Source organism: Lutjanus erythropterus, chromosome 19 (genome assembly GCF_056507025.1).
Source record: "Lutjanus erythropterus isolate fLutEry1 chromosome 19, fLutEry1.hap2, whole genome shotgun sequence".
In the NCBI taxonomy this organism is placed as follows: Eukaryota; Metazoa; Chordata; class Actinopteri; order Lutjaniformes; family Lutjanidae; genus Lutjanus; species Lutjanus erythropterus.
Genome location: NC_139335.1, coordinates 12,804,699 through 12,816,796, shown reverse-complemented (window position 1 = coordinate 12,816,796; position 12,098 = coordinate 12,804,699). Strand labels below are relative to the sequence as shown.

The following is a 12,098-nucleotide window of genomic DNA, read 5'->3' as shown; positions in this document are numbered from 1 at the left end:
ATGGAGCTATAAATAAGGAGAGGAGGCCTGCAGGTGCATCCTGGGAAGGAAGAGAGGGAGGAGTAGAGAGGTGATGCTTCACTGACAGAGGATGAAAACTCAGTTTCATTTGTTCATTTCATCTGTTTTCATAACGTCTTAACTAAAAAACTAAAACCAGTCAGTAACATTAATCTCTCTTTTGTGATTTTAAAGCAAATTAACATCTCAATGCAATGTGCTTTCAGAATTAAATATACATATTCAAGTAAGAAATATGTGTGTTATCTATGAGTCCTAGATTTACAATAATTTTCAGTGAGAAGGAGAAAAATAAAGTCTGATGAATGCTGCAATTATTTCCACCAAAACATAATAAATGGTATTTTCTTATGTGTACAAATAAACACAAACATTTTTTGATCACAGTGTCTTTTTATTGAATGATTCTTGAAAAAAGCAGCAGTAGCAAAGCTGATACAACACCTCCACCTAACTGTCACAACATTTATTACAAGCATGCAGACACATCTTTTCTAACATGTGAACCTTGTAATGAGCAAAGAGCACAAACAGTAAAGAAGCAGATTTGAAATGGTCATTCTGCTCCTCTACTATTCTTCAGAGACAGTCTGACTTGTTGATGTTTTTCTCTGAAGTCCAGAGTCCAGAGCCCAGAGACACTTTACATGTGTAAACCTTATCCATGTTCCAGTCTGACGTCTGGATGTCCAGATAGCTGCTGATTTTGAAAGTCTGGTCTGGTTGCTGAACAGCGGTGCTGGTAGAGATCCCACTGCTCACTGGACTCCCAGCAGCCAACCAGCTCACATCTGCAAAAGGCACAGACTGACTGGACAGACAGACCAGAGTGGCTTTGTTGGACTGGAGCTCAGCACTGGACGGAGGGAAGACTGTCAGGACAGGAGGAGAGAGACTGGAGTCTGAAAATACATGAAGGACATTCATCAAATAACTAGAAATCAAATCACTGTTAAAAAAAAAACATGAGAGTTACATTTTATTTTATTTGTTGTTGTCACAATATAACAACTAAACTGAAGAAGTAAAACTTTTAAAATCTGCAAAAACTTAGAAATCATCAGGTGAAATATGAGCAGTGTTCCTCTTTAAAATTTAATCAATCAATCACAAACAACAACTGAACTCAACACAAGAAATATTTTGTTAACTTCAGTTTTATTTTGTGTTGTCAACAAATTCATCAAGTCACCTTCTGTGTCTTATAAGATGGAATCTGAACTCTAATATGATGACTTCAGTCACTCTGACAAATTTCTGCTTTTGTTGATGTTTAACTGACAAAGAAAAAATGTCATGATTTCAAGTAGCAAAAATAATATTCTGTTACATTCAAAATAATCCCTAAAATTTTGACCACCAGTAAATAAATATTCAAAACACTTTAATTGTTGTGAAAATAAAGAAGTTCAATCTCTTTTTCCTGTCCTCAAAAATCTCTGAAATATTTCTAGGAAATATTTTAAATATTGTGGTGATTTTCTCTTCAGTCTCCGTCTTGTATCAAAGCAGATGTGAGAGAGTGAATTTATTATTCATTAAATAACGTGAAATATTTTTTTTAACAATTAGCAACATATAAATTGATTTTTTTCCTCATAAAATGTGTTAGAAAGAGAAAATCTGTCTTGTTTTATGATGAATTAAAAAGTACTTACCTGTCACAGTCAGCTTGGTGCCTTGTCCGAATACCACAGTGATTCAGTTTGTACACATGGCCGTACAAAAACCTCCTGACTCTCACTAATGAGGGGAGTGGAACTGAAACATCCTGTTGAGACCAACTTTCACTGTCAACATCTCATTCACTTCATCAGTCTGCTGATATTCACAAACTCTGCTGCACTTGAGGACTGATTGTGAATCTTCACTTGCAGCCTTTTGTTTTCATGGTGGAGATGTTAAAAGTCCAGATATCATCAGTGAATTCAGTCTGATGTTCATGATGAAAATGTTCTCCTTCAAAACAGCTTCATTCAGACAATGCAGCTAAACTTGACTGTTATTGACTGCAGGGAGAGAATAAGAGTCATTTTATGTTTAACTTGCTGCAGACAAAAGTCGTCTTCAAACAATCAAATTTAATAATCCTGTGTTTCATTCACATTGAACACAATATGTTTCATTATTGTTTTTCCTTCCTTTCTAACGACTAAATGAAAACCCAGTGTTTATTATAAGTATTGTTACAAATTAGACTTCAACATTTGATGACGTAGATTAAAAAACAACCAGAAATTTTTGTTATCATACAAATTAAAGAAATATTTCATGTTTCATATGGGCTCTAGCTTCATGTCCCTTCTGTTTACCAAAGACATGTAAGAAATATACAGCGTTTTATGAAACATAGTGAATTTTCTGATGTTCGAGGACAGTTAAAGTCCAGAGAAGTCAAAGTTCTTGTTCATCCGATGTGTTATAAAACTCCAGAAACATAAACTTACGTAGACTTTTAGTGAGGTGTTGTGCTGCATAATAAGTGAAGACACCAATCACACATACAGAGCTGTTTAACATATTTGTATTTAATCATGTTTTACAGACAGGTTTGTGAGTCCTTAAAAATAAATAATTCATTATTTCTACTCACTGATTGATACAAATATTTACCACATACATTTCTCTCCAAGATCAAGAATGAATCTTGATTCATATTTGTTTATCACTCATTGGTGTTTTGTGTCACTGTGCTGTCAAGTGAAAATTAATCAAACAAAATGAAAAGGAGAAACGAAGAAACATTGAATTTAGTTATTTCTTCATGTTGAGAGAAAGATTTTTAAAAGTACATTTTATATCAAACTGAATTGAGGAAACTGGTTTATTGTCATTTTTAAAGTCTCATGTAGAGCAGTTAAAGAGCATTAGTTGATGTGTCAGAGACTCAAAAAGCAGAAGTATTTATTGAGGAGGTTTTTGTCACAGAGTAAATCACTGTGATACAGCTGCAGATGCAGAACTATCCCATGTCTCACAGTAATAGACAGCAGAGTCTCCTGCCTCTGTCCTCTTTATGATGAACTGATAATCTATGTTTGATGTGGATTTAGAGTTGAATCTGTCTGAAGAGAATCCTGATCCAAAGTTGAGTGAACTGCCAGAGTAGTGAAAGCTCAGAACATACTGAGGAGCTTTACCAGGAACCTGTTTATACCAGTTGACATAATTTCCATCATATCTCTGAATGTTGCAGTTGAGAACAACCTCTTGTCCTGTAGAAACTGTGTGGACAGCAGGCATCTGGGTCAACACTATCACTGCATCAACATCTGTCAACAAACACAGAAAAATACATGAGTGAAAGGTTTGTGTGTGAAAATCTGTGCTGTAAAAGGACTGAGAAGAATATCTTACATGTTAGAGCAGTGATGAGAGTGCAGAGGGTCCCCAGCATGTTGTCAGTGTGTGGTGTAAACGTCCCTTACTGTCCAGCTGAGAGGTGAGCAGGTTGGAGTGTGAGGAGAAGAGAGACTGAAGCTTATAAAGACACTGAGGAGAGGAGAAGTGGAGGAGGAGGAGTTTCAACACATTACATTTTGTTTTGGTCTCAATATTTGTAGTCCAGGCAATGACAATAAAATTAAATCATAAAATTATCTTAAATCTATCATCTATCTTGATATCAGTGTGCTGATGGATAAGTAAACAACTGAGGGTGTTGTTTTGTTTATTGACATGTATTTTGTTTGTTTTCTGTAATCATCCCATAAAATGAAAGTGTACGTGGCGAGTGTGTTGTTTTGTTGGTTGGTTTGGAGTCAGTAGGGGGAGAATAGAGACCATGAGGGGAATTTCATCCTAGTAAATACTTTAAAGAACCTTGAGTGCTCTTTAGAAATTAGGTGGTAAAGCAGACAGGGTTGTTACTGATGAAGAGACAGAGACATGCTGTCATAATTAAAGTAAAGGTTTAATTGCTAACAATCAAAGCAATAAAGAAGCAGGGACAAGAATCACTGGAAAGGAAACAAAGGTTATTAATAGACAAATCAAAACAACTGAAAGTCAGTGATAGTTAAAATCACTTTAAGGCCTTAATATAAATTCTAAAAACATTGAATTTTTCAAAATCTAAAACTCAGTCCAACATAAACAAAACTAAAGAAACTAAGGAAACTCAGTCGAGGCCACTTGCTGAGAGGCAGACTGCACTGAGGAGTGTCCAGGGGTGCTACCACTACTCTCCACAGGTGTGCACAGCAAACATCACAACAATCCTCACAATAAAAATGGTGCAGTCTATACAGGGTACCAGTGCATCTACTCACATGCAAAAGTGAAGGGACCTCTCCACACGTGGCTAGCTTCCCAACAATATGTCTCTCTGCTTCTGAAAGAAAGTTCCACAAAATTAATCAAAATCAGTGTAAAGTATCACAGTTGGCTTAACAAGTCAGAATAACCACAATAACTGAATAAAGAAAACCTATGACAACATACAGGGCAAACTGGGGCAAATTAGACCACAAATAAATAGTTAAACAATAAACACTAATGGACAAAACTATTATTAAATCAATGAGTAAGTGACAGTTGAATTAAAGGGCAAGACAATGATAACTAACAGTTAAACTCAGGGTTAACCAAAGGATAAACTAAAGGAATCCAATATAGGTCTTTCTGTGATAGATTTTCTGTCAGACGAGTCAGGTGGGGTCAGGGTTGGATAAGGATGAAATGGACAGTAATAGGAGCAGATAAGGGAGTCACGGGGCCATATGTGCTGTTGCATGTGTAGCTCCCTCTCTGTTGAGGTTTTTTGGGGGAAAACTGAATAGATTCATTCTAAAAGTAAAGAAAAAGACATTGTGGAACTCTGAATCTATCTGTTGGTGAATGTAGAGCTTTTAATGACAGTTATGACTGTTTTTGTATCAATTATCAGCCTGTTGGTGGACTTATGGGAGAGCTTTGCAAGAATGTTTGGTCTGTGGTCAGTTATCAGTGTTTTAACACTAGATTTGTCAATTAAATTTTAAATTCTCTAATTAAATTACAATAGATTTCTCAAAATACAATAATAATACTGTTTTTCCAACATTAATGACCTTATTTTCCACATTTTCTTGTGAAAGATCATTGTTTATGGCATCTTCACCCAACTCAATGTTTACTTGAGTCTCTAAAAGCAGAAGTACTTAGTGAAGAGGTTTTTGTCACAGTGGAAATCACTGTGATACCACCTTCTTAGCAGAGCTGTCCCATGTAGCACAGTAATAGACAGCTGAGTCTCCCTCCTCCAAATTACTTATGGTCAAACGATAATCTGAGGTTGACTGATGAGTGGGTGTGAATTTGGGAGAGGAGAATCCAGAGCCATATTGTGCAGAGCTCCAGCTGTGATAAAAATTCAGTATAAACTGAGGAACTCCTCCTGGAATCTGTTTATACCAGCGAGGTCCATCTATAGCAGAGTTACAGTCCATGGTGACTGTCTCTCCTGTCCTCTTTGTCACAACAGGAGGCTTCTGTGTCACCACCGTCACACCACTCACACCTGGAAACAACAAGATGACATGGAGTCAAGAGAAACACACAGACTGATGAATCCAACATGAGGTCAAAGCTGCAGTAAGTCAGCCTCCTTACATGTTAGAGCAGTGATGAGAGTGCAGAGGGTCCCCAGCATGTTGTCAGTGTGTGCTGAGAATGGCCTTGTAACTTGGAAAGTGAGCTGACTGCTGACAGATTAGAGGCTTTGGAGGATGAGGAGAGGAGGTGCTGGAGGAGCAATTTAATACAACACTGAAACTGAGAGGGACTGACAGGAGGAGGAGCTTTGCTTCAATCTGCATGCTGCGTCACATTTCTTGTTCTCATCTGTCAATGTGGACAATGTCTCCCCCCTGACCCCAAAACTTTACATGATGTGAAAAAGACTTCCTGCAGTTCAGTTCTCATATTGTTTATGTTTCTTTGCTGAGTTGCCACTAAATGTGACTTAATTGAGTTCCCTGTGATTTTACAGAGAGCTGACACTTGACCTCTTCATTTACATGGAGCTATAAATAAGGAGAGGAGGCCTGCAGGTGCATCCTGGGAAGGAAGAGAGGGAGGAGTAGAGAGGTGATGCTTCACTGACAGAGGATGAAAACTCAGTTTCATTTGTTCATTTCATCTGTTTTCATAACATCTTAACTAAAAAAATAAAACCAGTCAGTTACATTAATCTCTCTGTTGTGATTTTATTGCAAATCAACATCTCAATGCAATGTGCTTTCAGAAATAAATATACATATTCAAGTAAGAAATATGTGTGTTATCTATGAGTCCTAGATTTACAATAATTTTCAACGAGAAAGAGAAAAATAAAGTCTGGTGAATGCTGCAATTATTTCCACCAAAACATAATAAATGGTATTTTTTATGTGTACAAATAAACACAAACATTTTTTGATCACAATGTCTTTTTATTGAATGATTCTTGAAAAAAGCAGCAGTAGCAAAGCTGATACAACACCTCCACCTAACTGTCACAACATTTATTACAAGCATGCAGACACATCTTTTCTAACATGTGAACCTTGTAATGAGCAAAGAGCACAAACAGTAAAGAAGCAGATTTGAAATGGTCATTCTGCTCCTCTACTATTCTTCAGAGACAGTCTGACTTGTTGATGTTTTTCTCTGAAGTCTGGGAGCCCAGAGACACTTTACATGTGTAAACCTTATCCATGTTCCAGTCTGACGTCTGGATGTCCAGATAGCTGCTGATTTTGAAAGTCTGGTCTGGTTGCTGAACAGCGGTGCTGGTAGAGATCCCACTGCTCACTGGACTCCCAGCAGCCAACCAGCTCACATCTGCAAAAGGCACAGACTGACTGGACAGACAGACCAGAGTGGCTTTGTTGGACTGGAGCTCAGCACTGGACGGAGGGAAGACTGTCAGGACAGGAGGAGAGAGACTGGAGTCTGAAAATACATGAAGGACATTCATCAGATAACTAGAAATCAAATCACTGTTTAAAAAAAACATGAGAGTTTTATTTTGTTTTATTTGTTGTTGTCACAGTATAAAATCTTGAAAAACTTAGAAATCATCAGGTGAAATATGAGCAGTGTTCCTCTTTAAAATTTAATCAATCAATCACAAACAACAACTGAACTCAACACAAGAAATATTTTGTTAACTTCAGTTTTATTTTGTGTTGTCAACAAATTCATCAAGTCACCTTCTGTGTCTTATAAGATGGTATCTGAACTCTAATATGATGACTTCAGTCACTGACAAATTTCTGCTTTTGTTGATGTTTAACTGACAATTAAAGAAAAAATGTCAGGATTTCAAAGAGCAAAAATAATATTCTCTTTAATTCAAAATAATCCCTTAATATTTGACCATTAGTAAAAAAAAAAAAAAAAAAACATTTAAAGCACAGAAATTTTGTGTTCATTTCATAATCCAAACTACTCTTCTCATATTATTTACATAGGGTTTTGCCATGTTAAATCATGTTTTAAGTTGCAAAAATAAAGAAGTTCAATCTCTTTTTCCTGTCCTCAAACATCAAAAATCTCTGGAATATTTCTAGAAAATATTTTAAATATTGTGGTGATTTTCTCTTCAAACTCTGTCTTGTATCAAAGCAGATGTGAGAGAGTCAATTTATTATTCATTAGATAACGTGAAATATTTTTTTTAACAATTAGCAAAATATGAAGTGGTTATTTTCTCCTAAAAAGTATCAGAAAGAGAAAATCTGTCTTGTTTTATGATGAATTAAAAAGTACTTACCTGTCACAGTCAGCTTGGTGCCTTGTCCGAATACCACAGTGATTCAGTTTGTACACATGGCCGTACAAAAACCTCCTGACTCTCACTAATGAGGGGAGTGGAACTGAAACATCCTGTTGAGACCAACTTTCACTGTCAACATCTCATTCACTTCATCAGTCTGCTGATATTCACAAACTCTGCTGCACTTGAGGACTGATTGTGAATCTTCACTTGCAGCCTTTTGTTTTCATGGTGGAGATGTTCAAAGTCCAGATATCATCAGTGAATTCAGTCTGATGTTCATGATGAAAATGTTCTCCTTCAAAACAGCTTCATTCAGACAATGCAGCTAAACTTGATTGTTATTGACTGCAGGGACAGAATAAGAGTCATTTTATGTTTAACTTGCTGCAGACAAAAATCATCTTCATCAATCAAGTTTAATAATCCTGTTTCATTCACATTGAACACAACATGTTTTATTATTGTTTTCTCTTCCTTTCTTATGTGTGTGTATGTGTTAATGGAAAGCCAGTATTTATCACAAGTATTGTCAAACTGGATTTCAACATTTGATGATGTAGATTAAAAACATGACTTGACAATAACGTTTTGTTATCACACAAAATAAAATATTTCATGTTTCATATGGGCTCTAGCTTCATGTCCCCTCTGTGACTCGTGACCTTTCTGATGTTCGAGGTCCGTTAAACTCCAGAGAGGTCAAAGTTCCTATTCAACCTCTTATAAGCAATGTGTTATAAAACTCCAGAAACATAAACTCATGTAGACTTATTTAGTGTTTGGGAGGTGTAATGCTGCATAAAAACTGAAGACACTAATCACACATACAGAGCTGTTTGACATACTTATATTTAATCATGTTTTACAGACAGGTTTCGGAGTCCTTCAAAATAAATAATTCATCATTTCTACTTACTGATCAATACAGATATTTACCACATGCATTTCTCTAAAGATCAAGACTCAAAAAGCAGAAGTATTTACTGAGGAGGTTTTTGTCACAGAGTAAATCACTGTGATACAACTGCAGATGCAGAATCATCCCATGTCTCACAGTAATAGACAGCAGAGTCTCCTGCCTCTGTCCTCTTTATGATGAACTGATAATCTATGTTTGATGAGGCTTTAGAGTTGAATCTGTCTGAAGAGAATCCTGATCCAAAGCTGGGTGAACTGTTACCATGGTAAAATTTGAGAACATACTGAGGAACTTCACCAGGAACCTGTTTATACCAGCGGACAGAATTTCCATCATATCTCTGAATGTTGCAGTTGAGAACAACCTCTTGTCCTGTAGAAACTGTGTGGACAGCAGGCGTCTGGGTCAACACTATCACTGCATCAACATCTGTCAACAAACAGAAAAATACATGAGTGAAAGGTTTGTGTGTGAAAATCTGTGCTGTAAAAGGACTGAGAAGAATATCTTACATGTTAGAGCAGTGATGAGAGTGCAGAGGGTCCCCAGCATGTTGTCAGTGTGTGGTGTAAACATCCCTTACTGTCCAGCTGAGAGGTGAGCAGGTTGGAGTGTGAGGAGAAGAGAGACTGAAGCTTATAAAGACACTGAGGAGAGAAGAAGTGGAGGAGGAGGAGTTTCAACACTCAACAACATTTTAAATCAGTGGCAGGAATGGTGTGTTTTTACATCAAATCCAAAAATAAGTTTGTTTCAGTTTGTTCCTGTTGTCTGTGGAGGCTTTCTGATGTCCTTTGCATCAGTGTTGAGGTTCATGTCTGTCAAATCTACAAGGATTTAATGGCAGAATATGAATAAATTGAATATAATATGGGGGGAGTTTTAAGAAATGTTGTGGGATCACTGCTTTCATCATAAATTACATATTTCAACCGGATTTCAAGCAAAACCTTTGATTTCATGATCACATGTTTGGGGCCTTTAGGATGCTCAAAAACTTGAGTCTAGATTTGAATGATAAAATGTATTTTCTCATGTTTTAGCCGCACATTAATGAACTGTTTGTCAGTGAAGCAACTGACCTAGAATTCTGCCTCATAAAGCAAAATTAATATATTTAGATTATTGTCAGATTTATTTCATCTGGAAGTTCAACAATCATCACCACCTATGTATCTCAGAAATATTATTTACATTTTGGAAATTCAAAACAGCTTTTATAAACCCACAGACTCTATTATGCTTGAATGTGGTGTATATTTAACAGTGGCTTACCTATTTTTGTTTTTTTGCAAAATGCAACTGAAAATCTACTTTTCAAAATTCATGTAGGAATCCCAATTAGCATTTCTAATAAATTATCATATTTAGTTTGTCATTACACAGAGTGATGTTTCATGGCTCTGTGATCAAGTGTCAGACTCTCAAAAAGCAGAAGTTTTTAGTGAGGAGGTTTTTGTCACAGTGGAAATCACTGTGATACCTCCTCCTTAGCAGAGCTGTCCCATGTCTGACAGTAATAAACTGCTGAGTCTCCCTCCTCCACATTGTTGATGATCAAACGATAATCAGATGTTGATTGATGAGTAGATGTGAACTTTGGAGAGGAGAATCCAGAACCATACTGTGGAGAGCTCCAGCCATGATAAAACCTCAGCACATGTTGAGGAACTCCTCCTGGAATCTGTTTATACCAGCGAGCAGCACTGTTAGTAACAGTCCCCAGGTTACAGTCCATGGTGACTGTCTCTCCTGTCCTCAGCGCCACAACAGGAGGCTTCTGTGTCACCACCGTCACACCACTCACACCTGGAAACAACAAGATGACATGGAGTCAAGAGAAACACACAGACTGATGAATCCAACATGAGGTCAAAGCTGCAGTAAGTCAGCCTCCTTACATGTTAGAGCAGTGATGAGAGTGCAGAGGGTCCCCAGCATGTTGTCAGTGTGTGCTGAGAATGGCCTTGTAACTTGGAAAGTGAGCTGACTGCTGACAGATTAGAGGCTTTGGAGGATGAGGAGAGGAGGTGCTGGAGGAGCAATTTAATACAACACTGAAACTGAGAGGGACTGACAGGAGGAGGAGCTTTGCTTCAATCTGCATGCTGCGTCACATTTCTTGTTCTCATCTGTCAATGTGGACAATGTCTCCCCCTTGACCCCAAAACTTTACATGATGTGAAAAAGACTTCCTGCAATTTGATTCTCATACATTTGTTTCTTTGCTCACTTGTACTAATAAATGTGATTTAATTGAGTTCCCTGTGATTTTACAGAGAGCTGACACTTGACCTCTTCATTTACATGGAGCTATAAATAAGGAGAGGAGGCCTGCAGGTGCATCCTGGGAAGGAAGAGAGGGAGGAGTAGAGAGGTGATGCTTCACTGACAGAGGATGAAAACTCAGTTTCATTTGCTCATTTCATCCTATTTTCTAATGCTTTAACTATAGATAATTAACTCTTGTTAAAGAAATATTATTAATTTCAATAATTGTGAATTCACGTTTCAGTAACTAGATAATACTTGGAAAGGAGACAGTAAAAATTCTAGAAACATGGCTTCCATCTGTGTTTTCTAATTTTATAGTGAGAAAAATTACATTTGAAATAGAAATTGGTTTAATATTACATTTAAAATGTTGATTTAACTGTCATGAGTACAGATCCATGCAACCACAAAGTTTTTTTGTGGCATCAATCACTTTTTGCTTAACGACCAGTGTTAGGGAGTAATATATTAATGTGATATTATTATTTTTTACACTAGTGTGAGGGATTATATTTTCCAAAATAGGTAAATATATTACAGTTACTATTTCAAGTAACCTTGAGTTACTGAGTTGTTTTTTGACCAAGGTAAACTATCTTATGATGACGTGTACGTGCTGCAGGTTAGGGCAGGTGATGTCAGCTGCTTGGCAAAAAGTTAAATGAAGGATGAATGATGAGGGTGGGAAAAGAGGCATACTTCTACATGTATTGTTGTTGTTGTTGTTGTTGTTGTTGCTGTTGTTGTTTTGAGTTTGTTTGGCTCCTTGAGAGTGTGTATTGAGACTGATCTTGCAACTTGGAAAGTGAGCTGACTGACAGATTAGAGGCTTTGGAGGATGTGATTTTTCTAACATGTTTAATGTGCTAAGACGAAAATACATGATTCCTCTGCACAGATACAAATACAAATGAAATATAGAAATACCCATAGTATTGCTATTACAGTAAATTAGTGAATTTATTTATTTATTTATTTTCTCATTTTAATGTTATACACCATCACACTAGAGCTGTTTAACATTCATTTTATTTGATCACAATTTACAGAAGGCGTCTCTGGGACACCAAAGCAGAAGTAAAGTGTCATTTTTCTGTAGCGGACTTCTGAAACGTGTCCAGTTCAAAATCATGTTCATCA

General features: G+C 36.8%; 2 protein-coding genes across 3 annotated transcripts; both read right to left on the bottom strand.

The window, feature by feature from the left end:
• Positions 1-408: 408 nt before the first annotated feature.
• On the bottom strand, positions 409-5,740 carry LOC146309424 (immunoglobulin lambda-1 light chain-like). 2 transcript variants are annotated; one of them, XM_084744821.1, is made up of 4 exons: positions 5,614-5,740; positions 5,208-5,521; positions 1,680-1,716; positions 409-923 (listed from the first exon to the last, which is right to left on the bottom strand). In XM_084744821.1, exons 1-4 carry the CDS (start codon positions 5,651-5,653, stop codon positions 601-603), a joined length of 714 nt encoding a protein of 237 aa, XP_084600947.1. In that variant the 5' UTR covers positions 5,654-5,740; the 3' UTR covers positions 409-600. The 2 variants fall into 2 exon arrangements, with proteins under 2 accessions (XP_084600947.1, XP_084600946.1); XM_084744820.1 differs by lacking the exons at positions 5,208-5,521; positions 5,614-5,740 and adding exons at positions 2,968-3,293; positions 3,379-3,528 and having other exon boundaries at positions 1,680-1,713.
• A 673-nt stretch (positions 5,741-6,413) lies between these two features.
• Positions 6,414-10,725, bottom strand: LOC146309423 (immunoglobulin lambda-1 light chain-like). Its single transcript, XM_084743817.1, has 4 exons — positions 10,586-10,725; positions 10,157-10,493; positions 7,760-7,794; positions 6,414-6,936 (listed from the first exon to the last, which is right to left on the bottom strand). Exons 1-4 carry the CDS (start codon positions 10,623-10,625, stop codon positions 6,620-6,622), a joined length of 729 nt encoding a protein of 242 aa, XP_084599943.1. The 5' UTR covers positions 10,626-10,725; the 3' UTR covers positions 6,414-6,619.
• Positions 10,726-12,098: the final 1,373 nt, after the last annotated feature.

What these genes read in the sequence shown, in the direction of transcription:
- LOC146309424 (XM_084744820.1), bottom strand. Translation starts at nt 3,418, where the DNA reads ATGCTGGGGACCCTCTGCACTCTCATCACTGCTCTAACAT. An exon ending in ATAGTTCTGCATCTGCAGCT is followed by an intron (nt 1,714 to 2,967) that starts GTATCACAGTGA and finishes TGAATCACTGTG; the next exon opens with GTATTCGGACAAGGCACCAA. An exon ending in CACCAAGCTGACTGTGACAG is followed by an intron (nt 924 to 1,679) that starts GTAAGTACTTTT and finishes ATGTATTTTCAG; the next exon opens with ACTCCAGTCTCTCTCCTCCT.
- LOC146309423 (XM_084743817.1), bottom strand. Translation starts at nt 10,625, where the DNA reads ATGCTGGGGACCCTCTGCACTCTCATCACTGCTCTAACAT. An exon ending in TCTCATCACTGCTCTAACAT is followed by an intron (nt 10,494 to 10,585) that starts GTAAGGAGGCTG and finishes TGTTGTTTCCAG; the next exon opens with GTGTGAGTGGTGTGACGGTG. An exon ending in AAGGAGGAGGTATCACAGTG is followed by an intron (nt 7,795 to 10,156) that starts ATTTCCACTGTG and finishes CTGAATCACTGT; the next exon opens with GGTATTCGGACAAGGCACCA.